The 20,818-nt window shown below is 55.7% G+C and overlaps 1 protein-coding gene across 1 annotated transcript in view; it reads right to left on the bottom strand.

Annotated features, from left to right (window-relative positions):
• Positions 1-260: 260 nt before the first annotated feature.
• Positions 261-20,818, bottom strand: part of LOC122373761 (B-cell lymphoma/leukemia 11A-like) — a gene marked incomplete at its 3' end in the record, with an annotated part of 55,915 nt that continues 35,357 nt past the window's right edge. Inside the window, 4 exon segments of the mRNA XM_043352122.1 lie at positions 261-1,239; positions 1,242-1,443; positions 1,445-2,449; positions 13,283-13,669. Coding sequence (XP_043208057.1) covers positions 261-1,239; positions 1,242-1,443; positions 1,445-2,449; positions 13,283-13,669 — 2,573 coding nt within the window.

Genomic DNA, 20,818 nt, shown 5'->3' with positions numbered 1-20,818 from the left:
ATACTGGAGAATTGTACTTTACCAGCACACGCACACGCAATGGATTATGTCATGTCATTTCACTAGTTAACATCGGCTGAGCGATGATTGCACTAGGCCTGATACAAAACGGCGGCGGCACTGCCCGGGCCACGACACTGACCGGGTCACCGCGCTGCCCGGGTGACGTCACAGCCACGGACGCTCGCCATTGGCGGACGGGAGCGGACGTCAGTGACCGGGCAGCACCGGCGGCAGCAGGCCCGTCTTATTGTTCTGACCACACACTTCCGCATGTGCTTCTCCAGGGTCGAGGCCACAGAGAAGGGCATCGTGCAGAATCGGCACTGATAAACGTCCTTGCCCATGCGCCCGTGGGTTTTCATGTGCCGCGTGAGCTTGCTGCTCTGCGCACAGGCGTAGTTGCACATGGTGCAGTGGTAGGGCTTTTCACCTGTGTGCGAGCGCCTGTGGACTGTAAGGTTAGAACAGTTTTTGAACACCTTCCCACAGAACTCGCAAGTGTCGCGGCGGCTACGCTCCCGTTTGGGTGACGGCGAGTCGAGACCGATGCGGCTGCCCGGCTTGGGAGCGAACGGCGCGTGCAGGGGCCGCTGGGCCGCTTTCAGGGCACCCTCGGAGGCGGCCTTGGCGTGACTGAGGAAGTCGGGAGCTGAGCGCGGCGGGAAGGGGAACTCTCGCGACATGGCCATCGGCGGCAGCCAGAGCCCCGAGGGCCAGGTCGGCATGCCGGTGTCGGGTTCCCGACCAGCCAGGTCCAGCTTCAGGCGGCGGGCCGGGTCGAAGGCGGCTTCCAGCCCGAGCAGCGAGCCGCGACTGAGGTCCAGCGCCGGCTGGTGGCCCATAAGACCGGCTCCGAACTCGTCCCGCACTTTGATGGTGCTTCGCTCGGTCCGCTCCGCCGCCTCGCCCTCCGGCGCTGAGTCCCGTGCCTCTCCCGACCGCGCCTCGCCGTCCCTAGCGGCGCCATTCTCTCGTCGCGACTCTCCTTCGCGAGACTCTCCGAAACGCGACTCTCCGTCGCGAGTCTCGCTGCCTCGCGTTTCGCCGCCCTGTGCGTCGCTCTCTCGCGTTTCGCTAGCGGGCGCCTCGCTATCCATGGCGTCGCTATCGGGTATTTCGCTGTCGCGGCCGTCGCTATCTCTCGTCTCGCTATCGTGTGTTTCGCTGTCAAGCAGTTCGTCATCACTATGATTGCTGTCGCTCAGGGGGTCTTCGTCCTTTCCCGATTCGCGTAGCGCTGCTTGTACGCATCCCTGTAGGTGTTGATGTTTGAGAGTCCAAATTTGTCCATCAATTCTCCGACCAGCGATGATTTTTCCGACGATGGAGTCGGCGGCAGGTTGTTGTTGGGGGTGAGCGGAGCCGGCACCGGCGTGGAGGTGGTCGACTTGGTCGACAGATCCTCCGGCCCATCCACCTCAGCCGTGACGGAAGAGTCCTCGCCGTTCATCCAGGAGCTCCTCTTCTTCCTCTTCCTCCTGGACGCTGGCGTCGTCGTCCTCATCCTTGACATCATCGCTGGCCTGCGAGTTTTTTTCCACACTGAGTTCGAGTTCCTTCATGTGCGTCTTCATGTGCCGCTTCAGTTTGCTGCTCTGCGTGCATGCGTGGCTGCAGATCTTGCACTTGTACGGCTTCTCACCGGTGTGGATGCGCCGGTGCACGATCAGGTTACTCTGGAACCGGAACACCTTGTGACAGTGTTCGCAGGCGCGGGGCCGCTCCTTGCGGGCTGCCTTTGGCGGACCGGTGCGCGGGGCAGCTGCCGGTGGCTGTGCCACGGGGCTCGGACTGGACGTGCTCGGTCCGGCCGGAGAGCCGAAGGGCGGCGGCGAGACGCGAGCCCGCTTGGCCGGCGGTGTGAGGAGGTCGGCAGCAGTTGGTAGCGAGGCGCCCGCCAGCTGCCGCAGCCGCTGCGAGTAAAAGTCCAGCGGCTCCATGGGGAGGGAAAGCGGCGGCCGCGGCCGCGGGCCGAGGTCAAATGGCGGCATCGATAGCGGCGCGCTCAGCCGGAACTGCTCTGAGATGATGTTCTCCATGCGGAAGTTGTGACTAGGTGGCCGGCTGAACGGCGCGTTCAGCATGGAGGGGAACGGCTTGTCGGCGCCGAGCGGCATCCTCAGGAACGGCAGCTCGAAGCCGGCGTGTGTGGAGGAGGTGGGTGCCAGACGCGTGGAGACGGGCGGCAGCGGGGGCGGCGGCGGCGGCGGAGGGGCCGGCTCTGGCGCACACCGCGGCGGCGACGGTTGCCGCGGAGGAGGCGACGAGCGGCGCGGGGAGGGCGATCTCCGGCGCGGCGGAGGAGGGGACGGAGTGGGAGCCCGGCAGGCTGCCGCCGAGTGGTTCTCGTAGATGTTGACGCCGTGGTCTTCCTGGACATGCTGCACCAGCAGCCACGCCGAGTCGAAGCCTTTCTTGCAGGTGAAGCACACGTACGATCCGGGCTCTGAAACAAAAACAAAAGTACATTAGAGACCTGATCCAGCTAAGCCTTCCCCGCACATAACTAACTCAGCTTTTAATGCTATTTCACACATTTTACGTAACATGCAACAGCTAAACTCAATCACAAACTCGCTAATACGCTGAGTAACTTTTTTTTTGTCCCGAGTCTGTCTTTAGACCCAGCTCAGTTGGTACCGATCCGGCTCCGCGCGTGCTCTTTCCGTCAGCTCCATCTCGGCCTCCACCGCTCTCCGGCCGGCCATTTTTACCGTCGCCGCCGTCCTGGAGAGAGGTGTTTTTGTCGGCAGGCCGCGACCATCCGGTGGCGGAGGCGACGGCCATTCCGGCCCCATCTCCGGAGAGGTCGCCTAATGAATCAATACGGCGCGCGCTAGGCAGGCCAGCCGGCCGGCGGAGGCACAGCGCGCATCATCAACTAGCCGACTGGTGGGCACTGGGCAGCAGAGAGCAGTGGAGATCGGTGGAGACCGACGGAGACACACGGAGAGAGACGGAGACAAGCGCAGACAGGCGGAGGAAGAGCGGTTACATGATGTGCAAACAGCCGGAAACAAAGAAAAAGACAAAGGTGACAAGAAGTAGAAACGTAGACATTTGGAGAGGGATGCTGATAGAAGCAATGAAGGTCGTCTGAGGGACAACGAATAGTAGCGGGGACAATCGAAGCTAAATGAAAGTGGAAACCATGCTGATTGAACTGCTGATAAAATGTAGGATCAGAAAACCTTACAAGACCAGAAGATAGGAGCGACTTTAGTTCGTTGTTTAATTAACCCTATGATTAGGTTAGAAGAGTCCAAAAATGAACACGCAACCTTTACGACATGTGCCGTAGGCAAGTGTGCTCTCCGCTTGGTAATCCTGGTGTGAGGAACTTATACCCACCAACTAAGATATCAGGAAAAGGTCATACGGTCAACTTCCAAGGTAAACACAAGGAAACTAGAAAGATCACGTAATTAATCGCTGGTGTAACCATGTAATCATCCCCCCCAAATTACGCTCTGACACACAATCCATACCAAAAACCCATGAGTAACCTCTCGAGGCTACCGAGTTCCATCCAATTTTCATGGAGTGAGTCCAGAGATGAACCCCAGCACGACCGTCTGGTCCATCTCGGTAAGTTACGTGACTGACCGTCTCACGCCTGCCAGCCAGTCTGTCACCGATTAAAGCTGAGATTAATATCCGGCGCCGGCCGCCAAGCCACTCGGCCAGATTGATCGAGACCGTGATCTACGCTCGTGTGGCGATCGCTCGGCGCGTCCGACGGTGTTATGCCAGCCGGCTCTCGGGGGCTGCCCAAACACCTCCCCACCCCTTCTCAGCCGTTTGGGATGTGGGCCGGTTGATCGGTAGATGAGCCCGTTAGAGGCCCCCCGGCGGCGCAGGAGTAGACCATGACACCACCGATTCCTGCTTCTCGCTGTCCTGACCGTTTGACCTTCCGCGCCCACAAAACGTTCCAATCTCATACACGTTAATTCAATTTGGAGCATGTGCGTTGCCTGGCCACCTCAGTCAGCCCGTCGGCCCGTGGGCTAGCCCCGAGGGACAAACAATGCATTCGTAATCGAGCGGTCAGGTTTCGCAAAAAGGTGGAGGCGTCAGGGGCGGGTTTCGTTGTTGTGGTTACCCATACGGGCGGGATGGGGGCGGACTGGCTCCACCCAGTTTAGACCCACTCAAACGTCAGACTGAAATCCGTTGTTTGATAGTGACCAAGTACTGAGCATGGCACATCAGATGCCGTACTTCACACATGACCGTGAAGTACGGAAGTGCATGATATCAATTATCGTCAGAGTTGAGTGCACCGTGCCCATCACCGGTTTCAGCTGTCTCTGTTCCGCTGCCGCTTTGAACATCACATTTGCGCAGCTCCCGGACAACATTATCACAGCAAATTACCGCTGTGACGTGTCGCTCCCCGCCTGCACACCAGATCGGCCGGACAGGCTCGCCCGATGGCATCAGTTTAACTAACGCGCGACACGGTTTCGCCATCTACCCCTTCCGGCGGCGTTCAATCGGGCGCTGGTCGCCGGGGGACGACCGCCAGCGGTGTCCGTCAGCGGCCAAATGAAGACTGGCGGCGCGCCGGCCGGCCGGAACAGCCGACATCGCGCCGCGCCGGCGGCCCTCAAACATTTACAGGGCCGGTCTCACTCCCAGCGGTCCCGTCGGCCGGCGCCGCCTGATCTTTCACTCAGTGGGTCGTCATTTCATTTCATTGTTTCAAATCCGACGGCTTAAATATGCTCCTCCAGCTTGGATTTTCTCTGGTCTACTCTCTTCCGTTTCTCCTTTTCCCGCGCGCTCTTTGCTCTCTCCCTTTTTATTTTTCTCTCATTCTTTCTCTTCCCTTTAAATAATTCATTAATGCATGCTAATTTCACCTATAAATGGCACCTGAAGTCAAGTAGCTGAGGAGGAACACATTGCTCGACGCGTCAAACGGAAAATGCCCCGAATAACGATTATTTTTTTTTCTTAGATAAGAATAACCGATCATCAATGACGTAAAATAACAGATCAAAGGCATACGCCACCTTTCTATCCTCCGACTCATCACTCTCTCTGTACATCCCTCCCTGCGCCGCCGCTCTGCCTTCAGTGACCCCCGCTGCCACCGCGCGTGCGGATCGTTACTGTTTTTCATCGCTCGTCGTCGCCCGCCGATGCCGTCGCGGCTGTCTGTGTCGCCGGGTGCCGCTTCCGGACAGCCATATCCGGCGCCTTCTGCCCGGCCACCTCGCCGCTTCCGGTCTGTCGCCGCTGCCCTGGGGCGACCGACGGTCATTTCTGGCTGCCGGACCGTCTCCAAGAGGACCCCCGCCGGTTGGGTGGGTCGTTCGCGGGCCGTCTCGCTCGTTTTGAACGCCGCTCGCTTCTCCAAACAGGCCAAATCGGGCTTGGTGTCGACCGGCCGGCGGGGGGTGGCCGACGGTCAGCGGGCGGTGGGTCCGACAGGCCGACAGCCCGACAGGCAGACAGGTCGACAGGCGGGGTCGGCGAGACAGGCACACGGCGCAGGACAGGCCGCGGTGGCAGACAATGCGGGGTCGGCGCTCGTCATCGAAGGGCACCAGAGGTCACCGCTGGGGCAGCGGGGGCGGGCGGTCGAGCGCACCACCGTCCGACGCGGCGCCGTCCAAAAATACAACCGATGGGTCACGGTTGTGACGCCAGAGGGGCCACACCGCCCACCGGCCAGTCACTTGGGATGTCCTATGAGTCTGATGACGCCACAGTGGTCTAGTGACGTCACAGGAATACGTGACGTCACGTCCGTCGGTGACGTTTGGGCGTTAATCGCGCGCGGCCTCCCCAGTGGCCACGGAGACAAATGAGCTGGGCTAGCTGACGGCGGCCAGAACGTCCGGTGGACCCGAGGGGCCAGTGGGGCGTGACCTGCCTGCCAGAATCCTCCCCGCCGCTCCCCAGAGTCCCCACTGTCCCCACTGAGCCACCGGCCCCGCCGACACACAGACGGACACACAGAGACACGGCTCATCGGGGGGCGGCGCGGCGAAATGGACCGGCCAGCCACTGAGCCGGTGAGCCTCCGTCGCCCTGCGCGCCAGGGAAGGGCCATTAGAGACGGCTCGTCACCGCCGCCGCTGCCACCGTCACCGTCGCCGTTACCGACGCCGTCGAGATTGACATGGGGCGACTCGCCGAGTCTGTAAAGCCCCGGGCTGCCGTCGGAACGGTTTGTATCTTTTCCACGTGAGCTTCTTCAGATATTCTTCAACTCAGTGTGGTTAGAAGCCGTCAAGACTTTATCAAAAAAGGGATTTTCACGCGTTACTATCCACTTCTGTGTGAGCATCTCACATTCATATTTGTGATGTGAGCTGCATTTGTATACCCGAACCATTTATCAAGCCTTGCATACCATATCCTCATGTCTCATGATGGACTGTCAGAGAGCATAACATTTTCGCTCATCTGGCGTATCGCGCTTTGTGGCTCCATCCTGGCTCCGTGAGAGGCCACGGGCCCTCGGAAGTGGTCATTACCGGTCGTTGGGAGCGGTCGGCAGCGGTTGGGGTCGGTCGGCAGCGGTCGGGGTCGGTTGGGGGCGGTGGGGGTGGTGGGGACGGTCGTATCGTGCCGAGAGCAGGTCAGGGCAGTCGGGGGTCAACATGCATGTCATGTGGGCGTTCAAAGCTCGTTCTAGCTCTGTGTTGGTTGGCAGCGGACAGTAAAGTCCACAGGAGGTGGATGGGCGTCAGACCAAAGAACAGGCACGGATATTTACCAGACCAGACACGGAAACACTTGTGTAGCTGGGCTAGACAAGGCTAGCTCAGGTTTCTGCGGTTAGGTCACAAATTATTTATTTATTTATTTCCATCATCACCAACAGGGAGCGCCCCACTAATATAGGTGAAGTCAATAAAGTAACGCACCATTGTAAAATAACTCGTGCAAGTTCGCACCCATTTATGTACTGAGAGTAGTCGGCAGAAGCACACCAAATCTTTCCTTCCTAGACGCGAACCTTCCGAGTCCCCACTCCTCGCATTCCCCACGTCTATCTCTGTCCGGCAAGTTTGTCCCGGCGTTCCAGCCGGCGCAGGCCCAGTGTCACCTGTCGAATTCTTGGACAGGGCGCGCGGCGGCGGTCGGCAGGGCGAGATGGGAATCGGCCGGCCCCCCGCCGGCTCTCTATGATGGATGAAGGAGGGCGGCCAGGCCCGTCGAGCCAGGGTCGGTCCGGACTCCGAGCCGCCGCCGACGGCTGACCTCGGTCATGGAGTGGAGAGCTGGGACAGGGAGATGTCAGGGAGGGGTGAAACGGGGTGGTGGGGTGAAGAGGTGGGGGTGAGTGAGTCAAGGGGGTGATGGGATGAATATTGGAGCGGGGAGGAATGCTGAACAGAACAAAGGATAATTCGTTAGTGCTCCTAAATATCGGAGAACGACGGTGACCAAAGGGAAAAGAGAAAATAAATATTCGTTAAGCTGCAATTTCTCTTGAACGTGGTGAATGGTGATAATATGTTTCTTCAAAAAAGCTAGGAAACTGGATCATTATATAAAAACGCTGTTGCGCTTATATCTTTATGTTAGCCTAATTATCTAATAACGCCTGTACAATACCCTCACCAATAATCCGTGGCCTAACACCCCCTGTTCCCTACATCAATGACCAGCTGTCAGTCCGCGTGTGCCGGAAACAAGCCCCTGACGTGGTCCAGGCGGCGGATCGGCTGTCCCGTCAGGGCGGCACGCACAACATTCGATCAAACACGGCCCTGTCCACCCCGCGCCGAGACACGTGGCAGCACGTGATCGCACGTGCAGACCCCGGCCGGACACGTGAGACTGTGTACCGACATCTGGCTCAGAGCCGCGAGAACTGCCGCTTAGACAACCCTTTCCGCGGCGAGTAAAAAATACTGGCCCTCCGAAACCATAAGTGTCGCTGCATTCACTCGGCAGGACTTGCACACACAATATCAAATTATCAACCATTTATTTTTATATCCATGGGAAGTACGTACTTTCCCTTTCTCGTTAATCCTCTCTCTTTGCGCCCCAGTCCAACTAGTCCTTTCAGAATCTCGCTGCTTGTGCGGGCGCGGCCGTTGTGGTGCGGGTTCGGGAGCCTCGCGGCGGCCAGCGCCACTGTCACCGCGCCGCCGGCGTCCACCGCACAGAGAGACAACTGATGAATGATGATGGCCTTTAATGATGTAAAAATATCTCCGGCTCCATCCATTAACCGGCGGTGACGCCGACGGCGGCGGCACGCTGGCATTAACCCTTACCTCCCGGCCGCGGCGGCGCGCGCCGCCTCATTACGCGCCATTTTTTAGACGTCAAATGGACGCGTCCTATTCGGAAATTATGGACAGGCGCGACCACTGGCCGGGTTAGCCATGGGTGCCTGCGGCGCGGCTGACCCGACGTCCAGAGAGGTCACCGGACCGGCGGACCACGCCGGCCGACCGGAGAGGACCGAAAACCGTGGGACGAGACGGACAGAGGGAATCAGAGTCCGAGCTGGGCTTAACTAGCTGTCAGCAAGGAGCTCAGGCGTTCTGTCGGCACTGAGTGATTCGACAGGGGAGGAAAGGGGCGCCGGGGACTACTTCCCCAGCGATCATTTCAACAGCAAATGCGCGTTCAACCCCACCGCTGTTTTGTCTGTTACTCCGCTCCCACATCACCCTTTGTCTCAATCTGCGTTATTGTGAATTCCCAGCGCTTTTTTTTCGGCCGCCGGTGCTCATTTCGCAGCGCCGGCTCGTCTCTCGCCCCTTATCTCTCCCCTCGGGAGGCCACAAGTGCGGCCGGAAGGGTTCGTCATCGCCACCACCTCGGTCGTCGTTGGCGCACAAGTGTTGCCAACGACGCGATTTGCATGTGGGCCGCCCCAGGTGGACCGTATGGGGGCGCGCCGGACGGCCCCGTCACCGGCCGTCACTAACGGCGCCAGCATGCAAATGGACCAGTGTGCGCCGCCGCCGCCACCGCCGCCGCCGCCGCCGCCGCCGCCGCCACGGGGCCGAGGGTGGCACAGCCGGGGACACGCCTCCAGCATCACCAATGGTGCTCCGACTGGTGACACACCACTCCGTCCGGCGACGCAGCTGGTGTTGGGGCGGATTTCGCCGGTGGCGGTGGTGTGAGTCCTCTGTTTGGAGCTGATTGTACATCAGAACATGGGTAAGATAATCCGCCGAAAGAAGATGATAATGATGAACTGGCTATGTGTTTTGCAGTTGTATTTAAATGGAATGCGGAAATTGGTATTGTCATTAATTGCTGACGTTTGGCTACGACGGCCAAGTTAGCCAACTGCTTGTATACGTAAATAATGAATCGGAAGAAACCAGAAACCGTACCGTCTAATTTGGAGTAGGGCCTATTACGCATTCAGTCTGAGTGATAAATGACGAACATGGGGGCAGCTCTCCTCAAATTAAAAAGGGTTGCCGCCGAGGTAATTATGACAGAATAATTACCAAAAACAGCGCTGGTCAGAAGCGATGGCCGTTAATTGCTTAAACGTCTGAAGAGAAGCCGGATCTCCGTATTCGAAAAAAATTCACGGTGATCACAGGAAAATCATTTAATCTGACACAACAAATGCGAAATTGGGTAAGCAAAGTCAGGAGAATGAATTCAGGTGCCAGACCACTTGAGAAACCTTTATTCCGCGAACGTATCGGCCTGGGCACATATGGGGCGGAACGGGGAGGGCACCGGGGCACCGTGCCTCCCTTTGACTTTGCCATTTTAACATTAGCCCTATGGGCGTTGCATGGAAAGAATGGGACCAAAAGTCGGCAGTGCCCCCCCCCCTCCCCCCTTAATTGAAGGTGTTCCGCCGCTACTGCGTGGGACTGGGCACAGAGGCCAGTCTCCACTCCGAGCCAGCTAGTGTTGCCATCTGGGGGAGGAGTCGGCAACTATCCAGCGTGCACTGCGGCACAGTATATCCCAATCCTTTCAGGCGGCTGCTCTGCCGCACGGCCCTTGGCGAGCGAGACCATTCAGCACAGCACTACGAGAGCAGGGCGAAACCTGAGTCGTTGGCCAGTAGACATACATAACAAAATAAACGGAAACAGCATTCCATTTGCTCATGTATATTCCAGGACCCCCGTCATCCCCAAACCATGAACCGACGTGAGAAATCCGTCTCGGGAAGGAGCGTCGAGTAGGAAACGTTTTCCGTCGGACCTCATGGCTAGCGCCCCGTTCATATTCATCGCCACTTGCATAACACGACCTCCAGCTTGGCGTAACAGTCGACTGCGTGGGATTCTAATGAATTGTCGGTGATGGCGTCTCGGCGTGCGGGCTCGCGTTTCTCTCCTTGTCACGACCGTATTTCCATAAGCGTGCTGCAGCGGAACGATAGCCGCGCGGCGCAGGTTCATAAAATCATTAGCCGCTGGCGGTCGTGTGATGTATGGCGGCCGCGCTGGTCACCCAGGGTCACACGGGGTCATCAATCACGGGCCGGGCTGGCCGATATGCCCAGCTGATCGGCACCGGCGGCCGACAGACCTTGACTCTCCCTTCCGCGCGCTCGGAACCCGCCGACCCCCGCTGGCCGTTCGGGGAATGTTTCAGTCCGACGTATTATATTCAAGGCTTTAGCACATTAAAAGTGTTGTAGCCCCTAAGTTTAAGCCTCGCCCGCACATGCCATTTTCCCATCCTAGAACGCACATGGGGGGGGGGGGTTGCCACCCCCCCGCGCCATTTCGTTCCTGTTGGAGATAGAGCTTAGCAGTAAAGACCAAAAAGATTCTTTGGGAAGAGACGAATCCAATGACACCCAGTTTTACCTTCTCAGGTCAGTCATTGACCTTCCAGGTCAGGTCAAACTAAAAAATGTTGCTGTTTTGGGTCACCGTTGGATATCAAGTGCGCTGCTTATCAAATACCAATGACGATGCTGTTTTCTGGTGCCAAGCCAGCTAGAACCTCTTTGTCACACTATCCGACCAGAATTTTGCTGCTGAGGTCATTTCAGGTCAAGTTAGGTCAAGGTCAAATATATGTGTTTGTATGTCTGTGTGTGTCTGTGTGTATACTGATGTGTGCACCGATTTTTTTTGGGTCCATATCACATGAAATCATGATCTAAGAAGCTTTTACCAAAAATGCAGTCAAAAAACTTCACAAAAAGTAAATTCAGCTTGCCTAAAACGCAATTATCTTAGATGACCTAGGTTGACCTTGACCCTGACTTTGACCCCTGTACATCGTCGAACAACATGTTCCATGATAGGTGGGAGGTGAGACTGGCAAAAAAGGCCGAAATCAGGGTGTCAAAAGCTCACAAGGCCCATGGCAAACGCAAGATGTTGAGAATTGGCCATTTGGGTCATGACATGACCTGAAAAACAAGGTCATATCTCCGAAACCAAAAATCACAGAAACTTGAAATTTTCAGTGGACATCAAGAAAGGATAGACGAGCAGCTATACGAAAAATCAGCCTTCTAGCTCTAAAAATGTTGAGTGCAGAGCAGAAAGACTGCCTGGGGGGGTGGCAACCCCCCATGTGCGGGCGAGGGTTAAGGGTTAAGCTAGGACTCACTGGACGCAGAGACCCCAGGTCCAAATTTGTCGTCTAACGCAACTCGTAGGAATTACCTAATGATCGTCAAACCGCAGATTATCAGATCCGATTCGTCTCCATCAGAATGATCTGTTACTAGGCAGCCAGCAACCAAATCAGGTCAGAAGACCTACGGCGAAACGAAACGGTGGACATCGAGACTGGAGAGCACGGGAAAGGAACAGGGAGGGACAGTGAAGAAGATGGGAAGGGATGGAAGAGAGAAGAGAGAGAGAGAGAGGGGGGAGAGAGAAGAGAGAGAGAGAGGGAGAGAGGCAGAGAGGGAGAGAGGGATAGAGAGAGAGAGAGAGAAAGAGAGAGTTAGAGAGAGAGAGAGAGAGAGAGAGAGAGAGAGAGAGAGAGAGAGAGAGAGAGAGAGAGAGAGAGAGAGAGAGAGAGAGAGAGAGAGAGAGAGAGAGAGAGAGAGAGAGAGAGAGAAAGGGAGAGGGATAAGGAGACGGCCATGGACACGGGAGAGGATTGGGTGGGAAGACGTCAGAGGAAACTGTGTGAGGAAGACAACATCAGAGAAGCGAGTGGACAGATAGATGAGAGAGGGGAAGGGAGAGGGAGAGGGCTGGAGACAGTAGCCATTCTCAGCGGCGGCCGCCCAGCGGAAGCCAACCATTAGCTGCCGTGATGCCGACGGGGGTGTCCGGAGGGTTGTCCGGAGGGGGGGGGGAGGGGGGGGGGGGAGGTCCGACAGCGGCTATCTCCGGAACCGCACCCATTAGCGACACTCAGTGATGTCCAAAAACACCCAGAGACACCCAGAGACAACCCGCCGTGACGCTCGCTGACGCCTGCTACTGACCAGCTAGAGGTAGTGACACTGGTGACGAGTAGCTAAGGGTAAAAAATCGTCCGTGCGGTGGAAAATGTGTGACGGTGGGTGGGACTTGTATGTTGTGGAAATTCTCATGGGGAATCGAAATTAGATTTCGAATAAAAAAGTGGAGTTCACTAGACCAGGAAAAAATTTATTGCAATAAACTACGCCGACTAGAAACCAGCAAAATAGCCCATCTCTCCCGCCAGGACGCGCTCAGTAGTACGCACGACACTACGGCTATGAGCATATGTATATGTAAGCCTCCTCAGGCCGGAGAAAGGCCGTCTGGGCGGACGGGCGGCCCGCGTCACCGCCGTCCAAGCCGCTGAATTCATCCTGTCACGGTCCGGTCACGGGACCTGAGCGCGGCACCAGCCTACCAGCCGTGAGGGGCATTGTGTTTGCGCTGTAAAATTGGCGCCGTTCCGCGGCGGCGCTTCACGGGGACTGCTCACGGTGAGCGCACACAGAACGGGAGACAATTCGGGACGCGGCGGGGAGCCCTGTCGCCACGGATGGCCCCCGACTGACCCATTTTGTCACCCAGTCGTTGGCTGCTTCATGTAGCAACACTACGAAGGAGATGTAAATTAAATTTGGTAGGGAATGCTCTACTGTCGTTTCAAGACTACTAAACATAGCTTCAGACAATTTAATTTAGCCAGTGACTTCGATAAAACAACACAAGCATGCAACTTTCACAATAAAAAAGGACTATTCAACAACAATAAAAACAGCGAAAATGCATGCATCAATATAAGAGCAATCATCCGGAGAGAAATCATGCAATACGTCCGAGAAGTTTCCATAACCCTGAGCGTTTACATCGGAGAATCCTCAAACACCATTCGAGTTGCCGAGGGCTGCCTTCGTTGTACTTACCGGAGTCGGTGGTGTTGGCTCCAGCGTCGACCAGACGCCTCTGCACCTCCTCCTCCCTCTCTCTCCTGCTCTCCTCCTCCCGCTCTCTCCTGCTCTCCTCTTCCCTCGAGGACAAACTGGAGACGGACGGCGTCGGCGACAGGCCGTTCAACTGCAGTTTCTCGCGGTCGCCAACAGATGTCAGCAGGCGTCGTGCGCCCCCGCTGGGCCGCCGGCGCCCGTTGAGCTGGTCGGCAGGCCGGTCGGGCGGGGGACTGGCCGCCAGGGGTTCGGTGACGGCTGGAGAGCCGGCCAACACCCGCTGCTGCACGAACCGGATGACGTCGGACAGCTGGAAGTGCCGCTGGCAGATCCCGCACGTCTGCGTGTTACTGGCCGGCTCCGGCGCTGCAGAGAGATAGGGACAGGGGCGTCAGCTATTTGGAAATAGGGAATTTGGATATCATGGGCATTCGTGGTACTCATTTGACCTCAGAACTCATTACAGCCACATGCTACGAGAAATCACTTTTTTGTACATACTGCGCGCCACTTATTTATTATAGCGAAAAGCTGATTATTCTGTTCCCTTCCAGCACGAAAAATATGCTCTGGGATCTTTTTTAAAGTTGGGTGACATTTCGCGTACCAGCTTCACGTTTTTGCTATGATTGTCCACTGGCTAATGTATATGTCAACAGAAACTATCGACTAGCCGCCGTCCGTAGTTTGTAAAATGCCTCCACCGTCGGTGGCCGGTGCCTGTGGTTCAGTAATGCCATTCACCAGCCAGTCCGCAGCGAGGCGGTCTCGGGGGTGAAGGCTGAACCACAGACTCCCACCTCTCCCACACCAACTGGGTCAGCGTGAGCGCCCCGACCGCTCCCGGTGGCTCCGGCGTCTGCCGCCGTCCCGTCCACCCCATCTGCCGCCTCCCGGCCCACCCTCTGGGCTCCCTCCCCCGGCGCACATCAAAGCCTCTTCCACAGTCTCGACAGACATCACTCCAACTGGCTCCGACAGCTAGACCTGGCCTGATGTCCATCTGCCGACCACTGGCCGACGCTAATTCATGCATAATTTCACAACACACACAGAAAGAAATCGGAGCTGCCACCGGCTGCCGCCGACCGCCGCTGTCATACAGCTTTGTTTGGACTACTGGTGGCCGAGAGCCACGTTAGACCACAAAACTAATTTACATCTTAATCTGGAAATAAAACCTTGATTTGGGCAGCGGTGGCTGTCACGCTACCGGTGAGGGTAACATCAATAGGGAGTCCGGCGGTTGGCTACAGACAGACAGACATTCCCTACCTCCGTCCCCCTTACTCGAGTCCGTCAGTCAGTCCATCAGTCCGTTAGTAGTCATCGAATCCTACAGCGCGTCAGTCTGTCAGTCCATCAGTCACCGATGCAGTCAGTCTGTATCCCAGTCTGTCCTCCCGTCGCGGTAATAATCCATCGTCTAGTTATATGGACTGGACAGAGCCCATATCATTGTCTCAAACGAGCCAGGAGCCCGGAGGCGCAGCGTCCATCAATGCAGGTGGGCTGCGCCGCTGATAAGGCGGTAGTGTCGGATGACGTGTCATCAGAGGGGATCAGTGGTGTCCTGCCCCAGCTGGACTATCAGGTGACCGGCCAGAGGTCCTCATCCCACCGGAGGCGGCAACAGACCACGGTCCACTGCTCCAGTCGTAGCGTGTCACGATCGATTTGCCTGCGGCTACGCTGGCGGAAACGCATATCCCGCCGCAGCAACTGCGTCTGTCTGTCGGTGTGGTTATGACGTGATATAATGATTTGCTGACGGCCCATCGGTGACATATTTTTGCTCTTTGACGAACAAAAGAGTTACATATACTATATCGTCACGCCTGGTCGATAGGAGATTCTTACCGCCACATATGTTTCACTAGCGCTCGTTTGAGCCCGATTTCAGTCGCTCAGCTCTCGGCGGGCGGACGGTGGATTATGTCCGAGGGCGGCAGATGATCTGGGCGGGGGCGGGGGCGGGGGCGGGGGCGGGGGCGGGGGCGGGGGCGGGGGCGGGGGCGGGGGCGGGGGCGGCCGACATCGCGTGCTGCTGTGTCGATACAGACTGGCCGTCGGGCCGACCGACGCTCGTCAGTCAGACAGTGGGCCCGGCGCCGGCGGAGGTCCGCGCACGCACCCACACCCACACGGGACAAATCGATGAGGCACGGTTGGATCATGTGACCTGTCGCCGCCGAGAGATGCTCGTCAGCCTGCAGGGTGATGACACATGCACGGCTGATGGGCTGCATTGCCAGGGCTGGTCGACTGATGGACTTACGCTGCAATGATGTCGAATAAATTCAATAATAACTAGCAAGGGAGCTAACTATAGCAAAACTGATCCAAACTTGTGGATGGATTTAATTCACAAAAAGTTAGAGACTTTCTTATCCGATTTAAATCCTCTAACATTCATTGCACTTCAGCATTGCTTATTAGGGCACATTTCGAGCTCAGAGCTGTCAACCACGTCGTGACCTGTCTCGTCGTGACCTGTCAGCGGGACGCCGGTCAGGCTGTCTGGCTGGCCTCCCGGAGGGGACAGCCCGCACCTGTGGCCTCTGACAGCCGCCCGCGGGGCGAGGGCGGGGGCGGGGGCGACACTGCCAGACCGGTCCGCCGGCCGCCCGCCGGGCAGACGAATGGTGGCCGGTGCTGTCGGCGGCGCCTCTGATCCCGACATCAGAACAGATCATCTGCCGCCGGCACGAGAATAGCCGCGGGTCATGGCAAGGGGTCCACCGACCCGCAGCTGGGGTGGACGACGGTGGACGGCCGTGGAATGACACGGTGGACGATGGTGGAATGATAGTGGACGACGTTGGACTTGGGCGGATGGTCGGTGACGACAATGGATGGCAGAAGATGACTGAAGAGTAGATGAGAGCGGTGGTATGACAGTATATGATAGTGATATTGCATACAGTAGACGGCGGTGGCCGGTGGACAGCAGCCTATGGGTCTGTTCCAGCGCCTCCAGAAACCTCCAGAAAGCTCCAGAAAGCTCTAGAATCCTCCAGAGAGCGTTCCAGCGCCTCCAGAAAGCTCCAGAAAGCTCTCGCCAAAGCTCCAGAAACCTCCAGTAGCCTCCAGAGAGTTGGGAGGTCCAAATTTCTCTGGAGGCTCTGGTCTACAATTATGGCGCACATATGACAATCACGAATGTAAACAAAGGACTTTTGACTGATTATTTTACAACTTGAATGTAAAGAAAATTACATTGCTATAATTTTGTTAATCTTTCTTAATAAAATTGAAAACAAATTTTGCATTTCAAGAGAGAACAATCGACATTCTTTTGGTATCTGTGATGCCAATCTCCAGAAATCTCCAGATTGCGTTCCAGCGCCTCCAGTGAAACCTCTGGTAGAGCCTCCAGTCAAGAATTTCTACTGGAGGCGCTGGAACAGGCCCTATATCTCCCTCTGCAATCCCGCAAACCACGCACGACTCCACCTGGCCTCACCGCCTCTGAGACCACGCCTGGCGAACAGCTCACCGGCGCGTGTGTAACTAGTCCGCACGTCCCGTGACCCGGCGGTGGGGTCACCGGACCGGATCATTACGGGTCGAGCTGTGGCCCGCTCGTGAAGCCGCCAAACGTACACGGTCGGAGGGCCGGGCCGGCCGCCGGCTGACCATACAGAACGGCCGGCCACGCACCTCGCTCCGCGGCCACATTAGCGGTATGATGTAACTCATGCCCAGCGGTCGAATGTGGGCCAATGGGTGCGGCGCCGACGGAATGGCCACCACCTCCAGATGGGGTCAGGGGTCAAACGGTGCTAAACGCTAATGACTTTGTTTTAAATGGTCGGCGAGGACAGCCGGCTATAGTATCTAAATATAAGGCACGAAGCAAATCCCCCTGGCACGTCCTTTGAGCACGCCAGGCGTGCGGACGCTAATGAATTAGCGGGCGGTTTGTATGGGATTCATGGAAATCCCTACCGCTATTACTTTTATATGTTCCAGAAACATCCATATATGACCGGCACAGATTGTCACTGAGCCTGCGGCTTTCTCGTTAGTGTGGAAGAAAATGCTGTTACATAATACAACAGAGCGGAACATTTGAAATGAAGGGGTATGAAACCAGCCCTACTGCCAACTTCAGACTCGAGTGCATGAATTAGGCGGGATGTATGGGTGGGGTAGATACGATAATATTTAAGAAATCGCCACGAGCAAAAAGCAAAACAATGATTCCTGTTATTGCCTCAGCACTAGTAGTCACTGCTGGGCTGATCGCTATGGAGCGCATCTTCACTTGTATAAATAAATAACGTCCAACCTCACATAGCACGTCCGGCAGTGGCCGGCCCTTTTGTCGCCGCAGTAACTCACCGTCCCATACAATGGGCTCGGTGGATCGCGGCTGCTCGTTAGTTAGGCTAGCGCTGGACCTGACCAGTAGTCCAATTAGACGGCCAGACAGCGTCACCCATCGAGCGCCTCCAATGGGCACCGGCCGCTGAAATAGGCCGGAAACGAGCTGCGAGCACTGCGGATCACAGGCGGATCGAAAGGGCCGGGCGGCGGCACTGAGTCAGACGAGTGAGCGGTGACCTACGAGTATGGATAGTCAGCAGATGATCAGGAAAGTGGCACGTCTGAGAAATGTTTATTACGGAGCGAGCGAAGCGAGCGTAGTCTTTCCTTAGATTAAAGGTAGTGTGCCAGCTTTCTTGGACCATATGGAGTTAATGACCCGGATAAGGAGAACCGGATTTTTAGAACTTATCCATACCTTCAAAACTTATGGAAACGTCTTAAATTCTTCAAATTTTGAGTACCCCAGTGCGAAATTCGCCCCGACGGGTTGTCGGTCGTACCCCAACCACATTTCACACTACTATGAACAATAAATGCACACACTAAAATCGCTATTACCGATAGGCTCATCCAATCAAGTTTCGATAAACCCGTTCATCATCATCTCCTGCGGTTTCGAACACGCCTGTTAGGTGGCTTCTGATGCTCGTCGAGGTCGGAATTTCCAAATACGCGTGGTGCGTCGGGCCGCGCGCTCTGACTTCGGCCAAGAAAAATGCGTCAGCTGATCATTGTCATTTCTGCCACTTGCGTGTGGTGTAATGGGGTCATAACTTAAGAGACGGCTGTTTCATATCAATTATTTTACATAAAATCATATTTCAAACCACAAATTAATGTTCGACAGCCAAATTTAAGAAACAATACCAATACAGGCTTACAGTTTAAGGCTCGACATTGTGTTGTCTACGATTAGACAGCTGATAACTCATTCCCGTACGTCGTATGGTCGTAACACTATAATGACCTTTGCTTATTGTCACAAGTGCGCCGCATTCGCGATTGTTGCCCGACGCCTGTTTGCAGGTGAGCCCACTACAGTTGTTATACATATCTAAAAACCGATAAACTTTTAGGCGAAAAAGGCACTATTCCAGGCCCATTTTTGATTTTTTTTTGCGATATTAGGTAAAAACAGAAGCTTCTTATCCTAGGAAAAATAAAACGGGAAATCTTTCAAAGGTGGCACACTACCTTTAACGGAAATTTCTGAGTATGAGCGGCCGGCCGGCCGGCCGTGGTCACGCTTTTGCGAGGCTTATATCTCAGCAACCACTTGACCGATTTACATGCGGTAATTTTTGTAGGGTAGCTCCATTCCTTCTACCAAGTATTGCACTATTCCCGATGCATGTGGGTGACCCCTTATGCACGTGCCACGTGCAAAACGAAGAGGTGTCACTTTTGTAATTGTTGCAATATCTCGGTAACTACTGGGCCGATTGCGCTGAGAGTTGGCATGTAGGTAGGCACCCACTAGGCAATGCATATCCATGTGCCAGAGTTGGGGTGCTGCTGCACGTGCGCACGTGCAGGGGTCGTTTCCAGATCTCGAGAACGGCTGGACCGATTGCGCTCAAATTTGGTACACGGTTACGGAGCAGTTAGTAGGGTGCCGTGCACAAGTCAGTTGGGACCCATTTTGCACGTGCGCACGTGCAGGGTGCCGCTTCCAGATCTCGAGAACGGCTGGGCCGATTGTGCTCAAATTTGGCACATCGCTAGAGACCGGTTAGTAAGGTGCCGTGCACAAGTCAGTTGGAGGTACCCCCTCGCAATTTCGCACGTGCAAGGCCCACCCTCTCGCTCGCTCCGTTAGTCGCCACAAAAGGCGTTATACTGGTGGTAGGTAACGCTGAAGTCGCTAACTGCAGTCATGTTCATTGTTCATCACTCAATGCTGCGGGGCACAGCGGCTCAAGCTACCGCAGTGCTGCTGCAGGCATATGTTATGAAGTCCAGTCTCGGACTCCACCAGGGCTTTATCCCATCACCAGGCCGGTCGCCTGCCGCTGTTTACCCCATGTATCCCGTCCACCCCTCCCAGTCCGCCGGACTCCCCGCTGTGCCCGCCAATAGCAGTCGGCTCACACCAGAGGCGTCAGCCCGTCGGTAGTAGAGAGGAGACCACACCACACTAACACGGAGGGTTACTGGTCCGAATGCAGCCTGACTGTAATCCAGGGCACCCACCGACACCGCCGCAGACAAAGGAACCCTCTGCCGCGCAATGCCGTTGGAAACATCACATGGAGCGCTGCCATACGCCATGTACGAGGTTGTCACGCGCTCGTTTTCACTGGGCTGACGCGGCCAGTGACGGTCGACGGGGAGGGAGGGAGAGAAGGGAGGGTTATCGTGCCGCTGTCGACCAGTGAAGGGCCAAACGTTGTGTGCCTAGTGATCCCAAGTCCCACCCCTGCGTTTGTCCAGCTGCTCCGTCACCCCATCGCTCGCCCGGTGTGACAGCTATCACTGGTGACATCAGCCCTCGAAGAGAAGAGTTAAAATGCAAGGATAGTGAACTGTCTGATGGCGAGCTGCATAGACTGATTTTCAAGTGCAATTAAAAAACTAAACAACTTAATTGACGGTTGAGAACTTTAACAAGGTAACATTGCAAATTAGGTTAAGAACTTAAAAGCAAAATCAACAATTCGAATCATTCATTTCAAACGTCACATTCTAATCGATTGAGAGAAGATAAGAGGTATAAGAGTGGGCTGGGAGCGGGGCGAGGAAAACGCTCTAAAACTTGCTACCAAACGCATGAGAGTTGTCTGACTGTTAAGACCTCACGAAGTGTGTTGAGGGGCATGCTGACGGTGACTGCCGGTACTCCAACGACGCTGGAGCAAGCCTTTCTCAGTAATATTTCTTTCAATGATTATTTACCACCAGTAGATATTAAAATAGTTTGTTATTGTCAAGTTTCAACCAGGTTTTAATATTCTGGCCGCATTGTAAGTTTGGATAAGCAAGCTTGTTCTGTGAACTCCCACAGGTTTTCCTGGAAAAGCTAACATAAATGACTTCCACAAGGCTGGAAAACTTGAAGCTGCAACATGACGACACACATCCGTTTTCAATCTATAATTATCCTGTGAAGTCAATGGACCATACCGCAACACAATGCATCTCGTGTTTTCACGCCTTTAGATATGAAATCCGTAGACTAAA

The sequence above is a fragment of the Amphibalanus amphitrite genome, unplaced genomic scaffold (assembly GCF_019059575.1).
Source record: "Amphibalanus amphitrite isolate SeventyFive unplaced genomic scaffold, NRLGWU_Aamphi_draft 001547F_arrow, whole genome shotgun sequence".
Taxonomy (NCBI): Eukaryota; Metazoa; Arthropoda; class Thecostraca; order Balanomorpha; family Balanidae; genus Amphibalanus; species Amphibalanus amphitrite.
This window is presented reverse-complemented; position numbering and strand designations above follow the sequence as displayed.